Here is an 18,629-nt window from a genome sequence, read left to right on the forward strand (position 1 = left end):
GGCTGGGCCTTGTGAGCTGAATAGATGACAGCTGCAACCCCAAAGACATGCTCTATAGTGAGCTTCCTGTTGGTATAAGCCCATGTCTGAGTTACAATGATGTCTGCAAGCGAGACCTTAGGTTGACAGTGCTCGGAGTCTATGCATGGGAAGTCCTTGCTGCTGACCGGAGTTGCTGGAGAATGGCAGTCAGGAAGAGCATGGAAAAAGCAGAGGACAAAAGAAACGACCAGATGGCAGAAAAGAGAGCCAGCCAGAAGGGGAAAAAAAAGTCAACTGCAGGCCAACATTATTCATCTGTGCCAGCTGCGGAAGGGATTGCACTCACGAGTCAGCCACTGCAGCCACAACAGGTTCCGCTCATCTCAGAAGTGGCATACACCCTGGGTGTAGTCCATCATCTCCCGAGACAGACAGATGCCTACTAAAGGTGTTAGGTCCCCTGCTTTTCTTGATACGTATTAATGACCAAGTCATTGGCATGTGTTGAGACCCTTGCTCTTCCTGATATATATTAATGACCTAGACCTAGGTGTACAGGGCACAATTTCAAAATTTGCAGATGATACAAAACTTGGAACAACTGTGAACTTTGAGGAGGATAGTGTAGAACTTCAAAAGGACATAGACAAGTTGGTGGAATGGGCAGACAGGTGGCAGATGAAGTTCAATGCAGAGAAATGTGAAATGATTCATTTTGGTAGGAAGAACATGAAGAGACAATATAAAACAAAAGGGTACAATTCTAAAGGGGGTGCAGGAGCAGAAGGACCTGGGGGTATATGTGTATAAATCATTGAAGATGGCAGGACTGGTTGAGAGAGTGGTTAAAGCATCCAGTATCCTGGGATTTATTAATAGGGGCATAAAGCACAAGAGCAAGGAAGTTATTTTAAACTTGCAGAAGACACTAGTTCAGCCTCAATTGGAGTATTGCGTCCAGTTCTGGGCGCCGCACTTGAGGAAAGATGTGAAGACATTGGAAACGTGACATTCATGAGAATAGTTCCAGGGATGAGGAGCTTCAGTTACCTGGATAGATTGGAGAAGTTGGGACCGTTTTCCTTGGAGGTTGAGAAGAGATTTGATGGAGGTATTCAAATTCTGGGGGGCTGGACAGAGTGGATTGGGAAAAACCGTTCCCACTCGTGAAAGGATAGAGAACGAGAGGGCACAGATTTAAAGCGATTGGCAAAAGAGTGGCATGAGGAAAATCTGCATGCCGCGAGTGGTTAGGATCTGGAATGCACTGCCTGCGAGTGTGGAGGAAGCAGGTTCAATTGAGGCATTCAAAAGGGAATTGGATTATTATCCGAACAGGAAGAATGTGCAGGGCTACAGGGTGGAGGAGTGGCATTAGGTGAATTTCTCATCGGAGAGTCAGTGTAGACACGATGGGCCAAATGGCCCTTTTCTGTGCTGTAACAATTCTGTGGTTCTGCGATTTGGGTGTACAGGCAACAACTTCAAAATTTGCAGATAAGATATAACTTGGCAATATTGTGAACTGCGAGAAGGATAATGATGACATAACTACATGAGGACATATGGTGATATGGGCGGATATATGGCAGATGAAATTTATTGCAGAAAAGTGTGAAGTGATGCATTTTGATCAGAAGAACGAGCAGAGGCAATATAAAATAAAGGGTACAATTCTAAAAGGAGTGCAGGAGCAGAGGGATCTGGGGGTATATGTGCACAAATCATTGACGGTTGTAGGGCAGGTTAAGAATGCAGTTAATAAAGCACGCGGGATCCTGGGCTTAATAAATAGAAGCACAGAGTACAAAAGCAAGGAAGTTATGTTAAACCTGTAGAAAACACAGGTTCAGCCTCAACGGGAGTATTGTGTCCTGTTCTGGCACTGCACTTTAGGAAGGATGTTAAGGCATTAGAGAGGGCGCAGAAAAGATTCACTAGAATGGTTCCAGGGATGAGGAACTTCAGTTATGTGGATATATGATAAATAGCTGGGGCTGTTCTCCTTGGAGAAGAGAAGATTAAGAGGAGGTTTGATAGAGGTGTTCATTATCATTAGGGGTCTGGACAGAGTAGATCGGCAAAAACTGTTCCTGTTGGCTAAAGGATACAGAAGCAGAGGACACCGATTTAAGGTGATTGGCAAAAGAAGCAATGGCGACATGAGGAAAAACTTTTTCACGCAGCGAGTGGTCAGGATCTGGAATGCACTGCCTGTGAGTGTGGTGGAGGCAGATTCAGTCGAGGCTTTCAAAAGGGAATGGGATAATTATCTGAAGAGAAAAAATCTGCAGGGCTGGAGAAAAGGCGGGAGAGTGAGACGAGGTGAGTTGATCTTGCAGAGAGCTGGCATGGACACGATGGGCCGAATGACCTCCTTCTGTGTTGTAACCATTCTACGATTCTATGATTAAGGGGAACAGGTAGGGTAGATAGAGATAAACTATTTCCAGTGGGTTGGGACGTCTAGGACTAGGCAGCACAGTCCAAAATTACAGCCAGACATTTCAGGAGTGAGATTTAAAAACACTTCTACACACAAAAAGAGTGATTGACATTTGGAACTTCCTGCTGTGACAGCAATTGATGCGAGATCAATTGTTCATTTCAAATCTGAGAATGATAGATTTTTGTTAACCAAAGGTAATCAGGGATATGGGCAAAGGCCCATGGAGTTAGATCACAGATCTTATTGAATGGAAGGACAGATTTGAGAGGCTGAATGGGCTATGTTTAAGGGGAAGTTAGATAAAGGAACAGAAGGGTGTGCAGATTGGGTGAGATGAAATAGGCTGGGAGGGGGCTTGTGTGGACCATAAACACCAGTATATATATCAGATGGGCCAAATGGCCTGTTACTGTGCTGTAAATTCTATATTATTTAAAAGGCTCAAGTTGTCACTTGTACCGTATCTCCTTGGGGTCGATCTTGTTGTACCGCAGATTTAATCCGGCAATGCCTTGGTCGCGAAGAGTGGTCGCATTTTGCTTCACAGAGGACATCTGCTGGAAACCTGGCGCCATTTGTTGAACCAAATGTCTGTCCTCTTCTGGGAGCCACATCACCTGAAAAAAAAACAGAGCCAACACTTAACAAACATTACTGCATTAAAGAAAGGCTATTCATTTGCATAGTGCCTTTAACAAGAGCTTCACAAGAGCATTATCAGACAGAATTTGACACTGAGCCACGTACAGAAATATTGGGACATTTGACTAAAGCATGGTCAAACAGCTGGGTTTTCAGGAGCAAAAGGTAGAGAGAACGCCAGGACATCGAGCCTTGGCAGCTGAAGGCATGGCCCCCAATGGTGGAGTGATTAAAATCAGGGATACACAAGAGGCCAGAATTGGAGGAGCGCAGAGATCTCGGAGGGTTGTCGAGCTGGAAGAGGCCATGGAGGGATTTGAAAATAGGGATGGTAATTTTAAATTGAAGGTATTGCTGGTCAGTGAGCATAGGTTGCTAAAGAAAGGACTTGCATTTATATAACAGCTTTCATGACTGTGGGACATCCCAAAGAACTTTACAGCTAATGACGTACTTTTTGAAAGTGTAGTCACTGCTGGAATGTAGGAAATAGGGCAACCAATTTGCGCACAGCAAGATCCCACAAGAAACAATGTTATAATGATCATATAATCTGTTTCAATCATGTTGATTGTGGGATAAATATTGGCCAAGACGACGGGAATAACTTCCCTGCTCTTCTTCAAAATAGCGGCCATGGGATCTTTTACATCCACTTGAGGGGGCAGATGGGACCTTAGTTTAGTGTCTCACCCAAACATGGCACCTCCAACAACGCAATACTTGCACGTCACAGCACGGAAGGACTGGGTAGTGATCAGCATTGGAAACACCAGCACATGTTCCTGCACCCCTTCAACTGTCACCACCCTCCCCCCCTACTTCCCAGTCCAGGGACACAGAGATCCATTGTCAGCACAAATGTACAAAATTGACAGGCAGGAAAAGAGGAAAAGACCAGTTCGCCCATTAACTGCAACAACTTGCATTTATATAGCACCTTGCTATATAACACTGGGTTTTTCCCTCTCCAAGACGACTACATGGTTGCTAGGGAATCTATAGTCAGGGTGCTCCTACCCCCATGATATGTGGGGCAGACTCCTGGCCAGCCTCCCACCTCACACCCTCTCTAACCCTGAGCTCACCTGCTGCCTGGGGAACCCAATTCGTACCAGGTCACCTCTGTGCTCACTGACCTACATTGGCTTCGGGTTGAGCAACGCCTTGATTTTAAAATGTTATACTTAGTTTTCAGATCCCTCTATGACCTCGCCCCTCCCTGTCTCTAATCTCCCCCAGCCCTTCAAAATTTTTCTGCTCCTCCAATTCTGGCCTCGAGCATTCCCGATTTTAATTGCCACTCCATTGGTGGCCGTGCCTTCAGCTGGCTGAGCCCTAAGCTCAGGAATTCCCTCCCTAAACTTCTTTGCCTCACTATCCCCCTTCCTTTAAAACCTAACTCTTTTCTGGTCACCTAACCTAACGTCTCGTTATGTTGTTGAGACAACACTTAGAGAATTGCATACAGTATTGGTCTCCTTATTTAAGGAGAGATATACTTGCACTGGAGGCAATTCAGAGAAAGTTCACTAGTTTGATTCCTGTGCTGAAGGCGTTGACTTATGAGGAAAGGTTGAGCAGGTTAGGCTTATACTCATTGGAGTTTAGAGAATGAGAGGTGATCTTATTGAAGATTCTGAGGGGGTTCGACAGGGTAGATACTGAGAGGATGTTTCCCCTCATGGGGAATCAAGAACTGGGGGGTACAGTTTCAAAATAAGATGGAGATAAGGAGGGATTTCTTCTCTCAGAGGGTCATGAATTTTTAGAATTCTCTACCCCAAAGAGCAGTGAAGGCTGGGTCATCGAATACATTCGAGGCTGAGATAGACTATAGGGGAGTCGAAGGTTAGGGGGAACAGTTAGGAAAATGGAGTTGAGGCCAAGGACAAATCAGCCATGATCTTATTGAATGGTGGAGCAGGCTCGAGGGGCCGAATGGTCTACTCTGCTCCTATTTCTATAATAATAATAGAAGCAAAATACTGCGGATGCTGGAAATCTGAAATAAAAACAAGAAATGCTGGAAATGCTCAGCAGGTCTGGCAGCATCTGTGGAGAGAGAAACAGAGTTAATGTTTCAGGTCAGTGACCCTTCTTCAGAACTGCTCCTATTTCTGAAGTTCTTCTTTATCTCAGTCTCAAATTTTGTTTGACAATGCCCGTGTGCAATATTTTGACATGCTTTACTATGTTAAATGTGCTATATAAATGCCAATTGTTGTTGATGGTGGTTGTGCTGGTCCTTTCCTACCCTTCAATTTTGTATCTTCGCAACACACCATCTAAAATCCAACCTTAACAAAAACCAATGGCTCACCAGGTCTTGTGGTATTCCCGACTCCAGGATAGTTTCTAAAGTGATGTTGATCCAGGAGGAGTAGTAGGGGTGTTCATGCGGAGGCCGCCAAAGATTTACCATCACTGACTTGTTCCGCTGTGCTGCCAGATGAAGCACGTCTGCCAGTTTGCAGAGCGACTGGTTTGATGCCTGTTGGTTATCTTTCTGCGAGAGATCCTGGGCAGTCCAAAATGGGTCTTCCTGAAACCCAAAGTCAACACAAAATGGTACAAATTTAAAGAAAGAACTTGCACTTATATAGCACCTTTCACAACATCTTGCAGTCCCAAAATGCTTCACAGTCGCTGAAGTATTTTTGAATAGTCAACAGTTGTAACGCAAGAAACTCGACTATCAATTTGCACACAGCAAACTCCTGCCAACAGCAAGGTGGTAATGACCAGATCATTTGTGTTTTTAGTGATGTTGGGTGAGGGATAAATATTAACCAGGGAGAACTCCCCTGCTCTTCTTCAAATTAATAGCCGTGGGATCTTTCACGAGGCCAGATAGGGGCTTGTTTTAATGTCTCAGCTGAAAGGTGGCACCCCCAACAGTGCAGCACTCCCTTAGTACTGCATTGGAGTGCCAGCCTGGATTTTGTGCTCAAGTCTTTGGAGTGGGACTTGAATCCACAACTCTGTGACTCAGAGGCAAGAGTGATCCCCACTGAACCGCAGCTGACATGAAAATGGGGAAAAGGGGTGGCTGTGAAGAAACAGAGAGACCAATGGATTCACAACACAAATCTTCAAAGGTGGCAGGACAAGTTGATAAAATTGTCAAAAAAAGCATTTGGGATCATAAGCCTTATAAATAGTGTACAAAAGCAAGGAAGTTTTGCTAAACCTTTATAAGCCTCAACTAGAGTATTGTGTCTAATTCCGGGCACCACACTGTAAGAAGGATGTCAAGGCCTTGGAGAGGGTGCAGAGGAGGTTTACTAGAATGGTAACGGGGCTGAGGGACTTGAGAAGCTGAGATTCTTTTCCTTAGAGCAGAGAAGGTTAAGGAGAGATTCGATAGAGATGTTCAAAATTATGAAGGGTCTTGATAGAGTAAATAACAAGAAACTGTTTCCACTGGTGGGAGGGTTGGTAACCAGAAGATGCATATTTAAGATAATTGGCAAAAGGACCTGGGGGGCGTGGTGGGGAGATGAAGAGAAATGAGAGAAACGTTGATCTGGAATATGCTGGTTGAAAGGGCAGTGGAAGCGGATTCAATTTCAAAAGGAAATTAAATAAATACTTGGAAAGGAACAAAAATGCAGGGCTTTGGGGAGATTGGGGAAGTGAGACTAATTGAATAACTCTTTCAAAGAGGCAGTACAGGCAGCAGGGGCTGAATGGCCTCCTTTCGTGCTACACAGTGGCGCAGTGGTTAGCACCGCAGCCTCACAGCTCCAGGGACCCGGGTTCGATTCTGGGTACTGCCTGTGCGGAGTTTGCAAGTTCTCCCTGTGACCGTGTGGGTTTTCGCCGGGTGCTCCAGTTTCCTCCCACAGCCAAAGACTTGCAGGGGATAGGTAAATTGGCCATTGTAAATTGCCCCTAGTGTAGGTAGGTGGTAGGGAATATGGGAATACTGCAGGGTTAGTATAAATGGGTGGTTGTTGGTCGGCACAGACTCAGTGGGCCAAAGGGCCTGTTTCAGTGCTGTATCTCTAAAAAAAAAAACGATTCGGTGAAATATTGAGAGGCAGGAGGGAGAACCTTCTGATGAGGGGGGCATTGATTTTTTTTTTAAATTTATTGGTTATTAGGATATGCTGAGGGCACTCAGAGAGTGAGACACATAGCATGAGACTGGAGTCACGTGCAAGTCAGACCAGGCAGCTTCCCTCCCTTGTAAGGCACTAGTGGCTCCAAGCATCTGTGCAACATGGGTGAGGGAGGAGCGGGATTCTGCTCAGCCAGGCCCAGGTGGCAAGCAGGTCCAAACCAGGACCCACAACGCGAGGAATTTACTTCTTTTTTGAAAAATCGTACAATGGAGGTGAAGGCCCATAGTTCAGGACCCTGGCAGGGAAAAGGTTAATAAAGAATATGAAATAACAAAAACAATTTGCATTTATATACCGTCGCTAACATCGTAAAAGATCCCAAGGTGCTTCACACAGAGTTATCAGACAAAGTTTGACCCCAAGCCACATAAAGAGATGGAGGTGACCAGAAACCCAGTCAAAGAGATAGGTTTCAAAGAGCACTTTAATTGAGGAGAGAGAGGCGGAGAGGTTTAGGGCCAAAGCAGGCGAAAGCACGGTCGCCAGTGGTGCAGCGATTAAAATCGGGGAAGCTCAAGGCCAGAATTGGAAAAGCCCAGATATCGGAGCGCTGTTGGGCTGGAGGAGATTATGGAGATAGGGAGGGGTGAGGCCATGAGGAATTTGAAAATGAGGATGAGAGTTTTAAAGTCACATTGCTTTATTGGATGCTAACTATATGTTAGCGAGCACAGAGGGTGATGGGTGATGAGATAGCACCAAAGCTCGAGTTTCCAAGCCTGAATTTTTCAGCAAGAAGGCATGGAATTACGGAATTCCATAGTATTAAGGTTCTTGGGATGGTTGACTTAGAGAAGGAGATGAGTTATTGAGAACTGAAGACGATTCAGGGAGCAGAAAGCGCTTTTGAGGTTAGGTATGGAGCACAAATCAGGGAGTATTGCATAGACCTCATGTTATAGACCCACCTGATATATTTAGTCAATGGGGCTCAAAATATTAACAGGAGTAGGCCATTCAGCTCGAAATTTAAAGTTACACCCCTTGTTCTGGACTCAATAAACTCCTTTCATCATCTTAAACATCTCAATTAGGTTACAAAGAACAAAGAAAATTACAGCACAGGAACAGGCCCTTCGGCCCTCCAAGCCTGCGCCGATCCAGATCCTCTATCTAAACATGTCGCCTATTTTCTAAGGGTCTGTATCTCTTTACTTCCTGCCCATTCATGTATCTGTCTAGATACATCTTAAAAGACGCTATCGTGCCCGCATCTACCACTTCCGCTGGCAACGCGTTCCAGGCACCCACCACCCTCTGCGTAAAGAACTTTCCACGCATATCCCCCTTAAACTTTTCCCCTTTCACTTTGAACTCGTGTCCTCTAGTAATTGAAACCCCCACTCTGGGAAAAAGCCTCTTGCTATCCACCCTGTCTACACCTCTCATGATTTTGTACACCTCAATCAGGTCCCCCCTCAACCTCCGTCTTTCTAATGAAAATAATCCTAATCTACTCAACCTCTCTTCATAGCTAGCGCCCTCCATACCAGGCAACATCCTGGTGAACCTCCTCTGCACCCTCTCCAAAGCATCCACATCCTTTTGGTAATGTGGCGACCAGAACTGCACGCAGTATTCCAAATGTGGCTGAACCAAAGTCCTCAGTCTTCTATATTTAAAGGACTACACGCACAGTCTGTGCAACCTGTTCTCCTAATTTAACCATTTTAGCCTGGTACTATTCTGGAGAATCTGCACAACTTCATCCTGTCCAACCCAATCTGTGCTTCCTGGGGTGGGGTGCCCAGAACTGAGCACAATATTCCAGATGGGGTCTAACCACAGCTTTGTATAACTTCCAACCCCCTTGAGATAAAGGTCAACATTCCCTTACCCTTTTTCATTACTTATTGTACCTCTCCACTAGCTTTTCTTGATTTTTGCACACAAATCTCTCTGCGCCTCCATATTTCCTACCTTCTTGCCATTTAGAAAGTACTTCGATCTCCCTTTATTTGGGCCAAAGGAGATGATCTCACACTTCCAAGTGGGACAGCTAACAGGAGCTTGATCCAATACCCCACCCCTCAACCACCCTCTGTTTTACTCTACTGCCCGTGGAATATTAAAGTAAATAGACAGAAATATCAACAAAAAACAGAAACATAGGAGAGGTTACAATGGAGAGAAGGTGGTTGAGAAGGAGGAGAGAATCATGGCGCAGGGCAAGATCTCATTCTTGTCTTGTGCCCTTGGGTGTGGAGCTGCTCGAATAACCTTTGCACAGGGAAGCAGTCTGGGACAAGATGGGACCTTGTAGGAAATGAGGAATGAGTTAGAGGGAGAGCGAGTTGGAGAACAATTATGGGAAAAACAAGGGTGGCGACCAGACTATGACTGCGAATTTCTCATCCACACCCACTTGGCTGCAGCTCTGGCAGAGTATCACCAACGCAGGGGAGCAGCAAAGTCCCAGCCGACCTCTTGGCTTCTGCCTACCTTAAAGAACCAGCGACCCGCATTCAGCATCTGCAGGTCGGTCCAGTTGAACATGGCAGCGTTGTGGACAATCCGATCAGGATAGATCTCCTCCACGTTGGTTGTCCGTCTTAGCGTTGTGTCGTGCATCAAGAACGGAACCCCATCGTAGCTAAAGCAAGAAAATAGACGAGTAAACAGGCCATCAGCCTTGGCAGGTGCAAGCCGTCCCCAAACTAAGCTAGCGAGCAATCGACATGGGTATATGTGGATTGATATGGACTGCGCACTGCCCCCCTCTTATGAATCAAATAAGACTGCATTTATATAGCGCCTCTTACAATTACAGGATGTCCAAAAGCACTTTACAGCCAATGAAGTGTTATTACTGTTGTAAGGTAGAAAATGTAGCAGCCAATTTGTGCCTACCAAGCTCCCACAAACAGCAATGACCAGATAATCAGTTCCTCCCCACAAATCAAAATGCCTTCAATTTTGAAAACTCCTATTAAATCTCTCCCTGACCTTCTCTGAACTAAGCAAAACAACCCTAACTTCTCGAATTTCCCCTTTTCACTGGGGAATGTACATATATGATCAGATTTCAAATACACAGATCACTAATACATCATCACTAAGTTCAAAAGGCTAATGGTTTGTTGGTCTTTAACTCAAGGGAATTGTAATACAAAGGCGAGGTAGTAGGTGGGAGGGGGGCAGGATTTATGCTTCAGTTGTATTAAGTTCTGGTTAGGCCACATCTGCATCAGCCTTTTGAACTTAGTGATGTTTTAATGATCTGTGTATTTGAAATCTGATCAAATATGTACATTCCCCAGTTCTGAAGAAGGGTCACTGACCTGAAACGTTAACTTTGCTTCTCTCTCCACAGATGCTGCCAGACCTGCTGAGTATTTCCAGCATTGCTTGTTTTTATTTCAGATTTCCAGTATCTGCAGTATTTTGCTTTTATATAAACAAAGAACAAAGAACAGTACAGCACAGGAACAGGCCATTCGGCCCTCCAAGCCAGCGCCGATCTTGATGCCTGCTGAAACTAACACCTTCTGCACTTCCAGGGCCCGTATCCCTCTATTCCCTTCCTATTCATGTATTTGTCAAGATGTCTCTTAAATGTCGCTATCGTATCTGCTTCCACCACCTCCCCTGGTAGCAAGTTCCAGGCACTCACCACCCTCTGTGTAAAAAACTTGCCTCGCACATCTCCTCTAAACTTCGCCCCTTGCACCTTAAACCTATGTCCCCTAGTAACTGACTCTTCCACCCTGGGAAAAAGCTTCTGACTATCCACTCTGTCCATGCCGCTCATAACTTTGTAAACCTCTATCATGTCGCCCCTCCACCTCCGTCGATCCAGTGAAAATAATCCGAGTTTTTCCAACTTCTCCTCATAGCTAATGCCCTCCAGACCAGGCAACATCGTGGTAAGCCTCTTCTGTACCCTCTCCAAAGCCTCCACGTCCTTCTGGTAGTGTGGCGACCAGAATTGCACGCAATATTCTAAGTGTGGCCTAACTAAGGTTCTGTACAGCTGCAACATGACTTGCCAATTTTTATACTCTCTGCCCCGACCGATGAAGGCAAGCATGCCGTATGCCTACTTGATTACCTTATCCACCTGCGTTGCCACTTTCAGTGACCTGTGGACCTGTACGCCCAGATCTCTCTGCCTGTCAATACTCCTAAGGGTTCTGCCATTTACTGTATACCTCCCACCTGCATTAGACCTTCCAAAATGCATTACCTCACATTTATCCAGATTAAACTCCATCTGCCATTTCTCCGACCAAGTCTCCAACCGATCTATATCCTGCTGTATCCTCTGACAATCCTCATCATTATCCGCAACTCCACCAACCTTTGTGTCGTCCGCAAACTTACTAATCAGACCAGCTACATTTTCCTCCAAATCATTTATATATACTACAAAGAGCAAAGGTCCCAGCACTGATCCCTGCGGAACACCACAAGTCACATCCCTCCATTCAAAAAAACACCCTTCCACTGATACCCTCTGTCTTCTATGACAGAGCCAGTTCTGTATCCATCTTGCCAGCTCACCTCTGATCCCGTCTGACTTCACCTTTTGTACCAGTCTGCCATGTGGGACCTTGTAAAAGGCTTTACTGAAGTCCATATAGATAATATCCACTGCCCTTCCTTCATCAATCATCTTCGTCACTTCCTCAAAAAACTCAAACAAGTTAGTAAGACACGACCTCCCCTTCACAAACCATGCTGTCTCTCGCTAATAAGTTTGTTTGTTTCCAAATGGAAGTAAATCCTATCCCGAATAATCCTCTCTAATAGTTTCCCTACCATTGACGTAAGGCTCACCGGCCTATAATTTCCTGGATTATCCTTGCTACCCTTCTTAAACAAAGGAACAACATTGGCTATTCTCCAGTCCTCTGGGGCCTCACCTGTAGCCAATGAGGATGCAAAGATTTCTGTCAAAGCCCCAGCAATTTCTTCCCTTGCCTCCCTCAGTATTCTAGGGTAGATCCCATCAGGCCCTGGGGACTTATCGACCTTAATGCTTTGCAAGACACCCAACACCTCCTCCTTTTCGATAATGAGATGACTGAGACTATCTGCACTCCCTTCCCTAGGCTCATCATCCACCAAGTCCTTCTCTTCGGTGAATACTGATGCAAAGTACTCATTTAGCACCTTGCCCATTTCCTCTGGCTCAACACATAGATTCCCATTGTCCTTGAGTGGGCCAACCCTTTCCCTGGTTACCCTCTTGCTCTTTATATATGTATAAAAAGTCTTGGGATTTTCCTTAATCCTGTTTGCCAATGCCTTTTCATGACCCCTTTTAGCCCTCCTAACTCCTTGCTTAAGTTCCTTCCTACTGTCTCTATATTCATCAAGTGCTTCGTCTGTTCCTAGCCTTCCAGCCCTTACAAATGCTTCCTTTTTCTTTTTGACTAGGCTCACAATATCCCGCTTTATCCAAGCTTCCCAAACTTGTCTTTCTTCCTCACAGGAACATGCTGGTCCTGGATTCTAATCAGCTGACGTTTGAAAGACTCCCACATGTCAGATGTTGATTTCCCCTCAAACAGCCACCCCCAATCTAAATTCTTCAGTTCCTGCCTAATATTGTCATAATTAGCCTTCCCCCAATTTAGCACCTTCACCCGAGGACTACTCTTATCCTTATCCACAAGTACCTTAAAACTTCTGGAATTATGGTCACTGCTCCTGAAATGCTCCCCCACTGAAACTTCGACCACCTGGCCGGGCTCATTCCCCAATACCAGGTCCAGAATGGCCCCATCCCTAGTTGGACTATCTACATACTGTTTCAAGAAGCCCTCCCGGATGCTCTTCACAAATTCTGCCCCATCCAAGCCCCTAGCACTAAGTGAGTCCCAGTCAATATAGGGGAAGTTAAAATCACCCACCACCACAACCCTGTTACCTTTACATCTTTCCAAAATCTGTCTATATATCTGCTCCTCTACCTCCCGCTGGCTGTTGGGAGGCCTGTAGTAAACCCCCAACAACACTCTCCTCCAAAAGCCTGGGGATGCTGTGGATCAAGTGGAGCTTTCACGCCGGAGATTGATAGAGTTTGGTTAGGTAAAGGTATCAAGGGTGATGGAACCAAGGCAGGAAAATGGAGCTGTGATACAGATCAGCCATCTCTTAATTGAATGGTGCAGCAGGCTCGAAGGACTGAATGGTCTGTTCCTGCTCTTAACCTAGGCTGTGATGCCCCCCAAGGTCAAAAAGCCGACAACGTTTGCACACATGAAGGATGGTCACTTGGGTGAGTGGGATAGTGAACGAAATGTGCCCACTACCACTGGAACTGGGACCCAATGCACCTCAGACCAAACGGTTTCCAAATTAATTCTCTGGTGGTTCTCATCCTCGTGTTCAAATCCCTCCATGGCCTCGCTCACTTCCATCTCTGCCACGTCCTCCAGCCCTACAACGCTCCAATTGTGCTTCTCCAAATCTGGCCTCTTACCCACCTCCGATTTTTATTGCTCCACCACTGGTGGCCGTGCCTTCAGCTGCTTGCGCCTGAAGATCCGTAATTCCCTCCCTAAACCTCTTTGCCTCTCTCTCTCTCTCCTCCTTTAAGATCTCCTTACAATTTTGAACAAGCTTTTTGGTTGCCTGTCCTATTGTATCCTTGAGGTTCAGTGCCAAATTTTGTCTGATAACACTCTTAGGAAACACCTTGGGATGTTTTACTATGGTAAAAGGTACAAAAAAATGGGAGCTGTTACAACGAAAACCTGCAGTTATAAGAGCATAAGAAATAGGGGCAGGAATAGGCCACACGGCCCCTTGAGCCTGCTTCGCCATTCCAGACGATCATGGCTGATCTTCTGCCTCAACTCCACATATCCCTGGATTCTAAGAGAAGAAAAACCTGTCCATCTCAGCCTTAAATATACTCAACGATGGAGCATCCACAACCCTCTGGGGTAGAGAATTCCAAAGATTCACAACCCTCAGTGAAGAAATTTCTCCACATCTCAGTCCTAAATGATTGACCCCTTATCCCTAGACAGTGCAACTGTGAGACTGTGATAGGACATGAATCAATCTACAGAACCTTCCAATTCCATGCAATTAGCCAATAACTCCTGTCTATCAGATGTCTATAGGATGGTCGAAGCTGAATTAAATGGCCTTGGTCTTGTCTTGTCTGATGTTCCAAGGTGCGGTAAATTGTCTAAGCTCACCTTATCGTGACGTTGACATTGAAACCATCCGCTCGCCAATCAGCCGCTTTCTGGAATGACATCAAGGTGTTCTCTGGGGCCAACTGTCAAGAAAGAGGATTCAACAGAGGAATCAGACTGGAGTCACAAATCAGAAGGTACAAGATTCAAAGATTAGATTCGCGTCACATTCAAGAGCAGAGTGCTGCTCGAAATGTCACTTCAGAACCTGGCCTCTGGTGAAATCAATTAGATCAGCCCCAAGGAGCAGAGAGTAAACAACTGCAGATGTTGACAATCTGAACTGAACACAGAGTAGGCCATTCAGTCCCTCAAGCCTGACCTGCCATTTAATTAGATCATAGTTGAGCTGTATCTTAACTCCGCCTACCCACCTTGGTTCCATATCCCTTAATACTCTTTCCAAAATAAATCCATCAATCTCAGTTTGGAAATTTTCAATTGACGCACCCCCCCCCCCCACGCCTAGTCTCAACACATTTTGGGGGAAAGAGTTCCAGAATTCCACTACCCTTTGTGTGAAGAATTGCTTCCTGACATCACCCCTGAATGGCCTGGCTCGAATTTTAAGGTATGTCTCCTTGTTCTGGATTCCTTCACCAGGGGAAATAGTTTCTCTCTACCTGTCCTAGAAACTCCTTTAATCGTCTTAAACACCTCAATCAGCTCACCCTGTAACCTTCTGTATTTGGGGGAAATACAGAAGTCTCCAGAACCTGTTCTCATCATCTAACTATTTTACCCCCGATACAATTCTGGGTGAATCGGTGCCAATATGTCCTTCCCGAGGTGCAGTTACTCCCAATGCAGTTTAATCAGAACTTGATATAACTGTTGATGAAAGGTTATCAACTTAAAATGATAACATTCTAGCTTCCTCTCTCTGCAGATGCTGCTTGACCTGCTGAGTGTTTTCAGACTTCCTGTTTTTATTTCAGCCCAATAAGCACCTTTGAATTGTTTACACCCCAAGCTCTAGAACTCCCCATCTAAACCTCTTTGCGTCCGACTCAGCCATGGCACAGTTGGTAGGTTGCCCCACTCCAGGGCCTGAGCACAAAAATTAAGGCCGACACTCCAGTGCAGTACCGAGGGAGCGCAGCACTGTTGGAGGTGCCGTTTTTCAGGTGAGATGTTAAACTGAGGCCCCATCTGTCCTCTCAGGTGGCACTGTTCAAAGAGGAGCAGGGGGAATTCTCCCCGGTGTCCTGACCAATATTTATCCCTCAATCAACATCACTAAAACAGATAATCTTGTCATTATCACATTGCTGTTTGTGGGAGCTTGCTGTGCACAAATTGGCTGCTGCACTTCCTACATTAAAATAATGACTACATTGCAAAAGTGCTTCATTGACTTTGGGATGTCTTGAGGCTGTGAAAGGTGCTATATAAATGCAAGTAGTTTTTTTCCCCCTCTCACTCCTTCTCTAATATGCTCCTTAGAGCAGATCACCAGTATTACTATCTCATGTAGCTCGGTGCCCACATTTATTTTTGATAATTGCTAGTGTGAAGGGCCTTGGGACGTTTCACTAAGTTTGTGGAGCTGCACAAATGCAAAATGTTGTTGTGTGGTATCTTTCAACAATCAAAGATAAAGGGTTGCCCAGGTGAGATATTTCCACAGAGGAGGGTGCAACAATGCAGTCAAAAAAATGGCACCATCATCTCGTTCACTGCTCGTTGTTCGATTTCATATTATGTTCAGTTTTACAGCAGGTCTGATCGACTGTCAGTCATTGTCAATGTGGCCGACTGGGGTTTGGGATCCTGCATGGGGTTGCTGAAGGGAGTCAACAGCATTGTGAAGGTAGCAGTGCTGACCATTCAGAGCAGTAGGGCTATCTTGCAACATCCCTGCTCTGCCTGCCTGGGATGCTGCTACCCAGATTGATGGCCAAACACAAACCCACACCTCTGTGCTCAGAAAAAAACTGGGTTTTTAAAAAAGGTGTAATACTCAAATTGACCACTGGATGGGGAAAGGCGGCAACATGTACAATCTCTCTCAGTGAAAAGAAAAATCTTGTACCATCTCTCACAGACCATCTGCATTGATGCATATAGCATTGCATCTCTCTGAAACATCCTTGTACTGATATAATTTCTTATCACATGCTTAATGGAACAGTGTAGAGGGAGCTTTACTCTGTATCTAACCCCCGTGCTGTACCTGTCCTGGGAGTGTTTGATGGGGACAGTGTAGAGGGAGCTTTACTCTGTATCTAACCCCCGTGCTGTACCTGTCCTGGGGAGTGTTTGATGGGGACAGTGTAGAGGGAGCTTTACTCTGTATCTAACCCCCGTGCTGTACCTGTCCTGGGGAGTGTTTGATGGGGACAGTGTAGAGGGAGCTTTACTCTGTATCTAACCCCGTGCTGCACCTGCCTGACACATGCTGACAATTAAATGAGCCACGTTCTATTTCTCATTTTGCTTACTGCATTAACCTAACGCTCTTCCCCAATAGTGAAATATTTCAGCTCCTATCTCGTTGCTAACAGGAATCATGGATTAAATCATGACATGAGGAAATACTTTTTCATGCAACAAGCAGTTAAGGTCTGGAATGTGCTGCCTGAGAACTTGGTGGAGGCAGGTTCAATTGAAGCATGCAAAAGGGCAGTTATGTGAAAAGGAAGATAGTGCAGGGTTATGAGGAGAAGGTGGGGGAATGGCACTGAGGGAGTTGCTCTTTGAGAGCGCCGGTATGGACATGATGGGCTGAATGGCCTCCTTCGGCACTGTAACAATTCAGTGATTCTGTGAAATGATACCATACGGACTTTTTAAACTTTTTGTTTTAAGAAGAAAAGTTAGGTTTGTAAAGGGAAACCAATGAATAACAAATTCTCACATTCCCAGGAGGGTGTGTTCTGGGACAGGGTAGAATTTGACCTATTATGCTGAACATGGTGAATGTCACGCGCTGCATGTGGATCCATCTGCTGGGGATTCTGGGGCCCAACATGGACGTGGCCTAAGTTCAAAGTCTGTAGTAGGTTTAAGGGGTCAGAGACAAAACAAAACCTGCCTCCAATTCTTTAGCTCGAGGGCAATTCTCAGCACTCTCGGGGACAGTTCAGGGAAAGGCATCGAATTCATCAACCAACTGCTTCTGAAATAATAAACAGAGATGCTGAAAATATACACTGGGGCCCCTATATTATGGGGCGCAGCAGTACGGGACAGACAAAGTTTTTTCCTAGCCCCCCGAATCGGGAGGTGAACCTGTGGAGTCAGGGAACACGGTGATCCAGCCCATCTGAACAGCCGAGGCCTCACTTGAGTAATTCAGATATCCAATCTGCATATGACCTCTGAACTTGGCCACATTTAAATGGGAAAGATGAGCCAGTTTTCCATTTTGCCTCCAGATGGAGCACCTTCTTCAAACAAATAAATAAACTGCATCACCCAATGAAGAAAGACTTGCATTTCTATAGCATCTGTCAGGATGTCCCAAAATGCCTTACAGGCAACGAGATACAGTAGGCCATTCGAGCCTGCTCTGCCAGATCATGGCTGATCATCCAACTCAGTAGCCTGTTCTGGCTTTTGCCCCATACCCTTTGATCCCTTTAGACCCAAGAGCTATATCTAACTCCTTCTTGAAAACATACAATGTTTTGGCCTCAACTGCTTTCTATGGTAGCGAATTCCACTCTCTGGGTGAAAAAATTTCTTCTCATCTCAGTCCTGAATGGTTTACCCCGTATTTATTTTTTTTATTTAGAGATACAGCACTAAAACAGGCCCTTCAGCCCACCGAGTCTGTGCCGACCATCAACCACCCATTTATACTAATCCTACACTAATTCCATATTCCTACCACATCCCCACCTGTCCCTATATTTCCCTACCACTGACCTATACTAGGGGCAATTTATAATGGCCAATTTACCTATCAACCTGCAAGTCTTTGGCATGTGGGAGGAAACCGGAGCACCCGGAGGAAACCCACGCAGACACAGGGAGAACTTGCAAACTCCACACAGGCAGTACCCAGAATTGAACCTGGGTCACTGGAGCTGTGAGGCTGCGGTGCTAACCACTGCGCCACTCCAAATCCTTAGACTATGACCCCTGGTTCTGGACTCTCCTACCATCAGGAACATCCTTCCTGCATCTACCCTGTCAAGTCCCGTTAGAATTTTATAGGTTTCTATGAGTTCCCCCTCACTCTCCTGAACTCCAGCGAATATAATCCTAACCGACTCAATGTCTCCTCATAAGTCAGTCCCGCCATCCCAGGAATCAGTATGG

General features: G+C 45.5%; 1 protein-coding gene across 2 annotated transcripts in view; it reads right to left on the reverse strand.

The window, feature by feature from the left end:
• Positions 1 to 18,629, reverse strand: part of LOC137371121 (glycerophosphodiester phosphodiesterase domain-containing protein 5-like) — a 129,246-nt gene that overhangs the window by 74,485 nt on the left and 36,132 nt on the right. For both annotated transcript variants that reach the window (XM_068033087.1, XM_068033088.1), the window contains exons 7-10: positions 14,361 to 14,443; positions 9,646 to 9,796; positions 5,397 to 5,618; positions 2,891 to 3,048 (exon numbers count right to left, since the gene is read on the reverse strand). In XM_068033087.1, coding sequence (XP_067889188.1) covers positions 2,891 to 3,048; positions 5,397 to 5,618; positions 9,646 to 9,796; positions 14,361 to 14,443 — 614 coding nt within the window. The remainder of the gene's footprint in view (positions 1 to 2,890; positions 3,049 to 5,396; positions 5,619 to 9,645; positions 9,797 to 14,360; positions 14,444 to 18,629) is intronic.

The sequence above is a fragment of the Heterodontus francisci genome, chromosome 6, assembly GCF_036365525.1.
Source record: "Heterodontus francisci isolate sHetFra1 chromosome 6, sHetFra1.hap1, whole genome shotgun sequence".
NCBI classification, from domain to species: Eukaryota; Metazoa; Chordata; class Chondrichthyes; order Heterodontiformes; family Heterodontidae; genus Heterodontus; species Heterodontus francisci.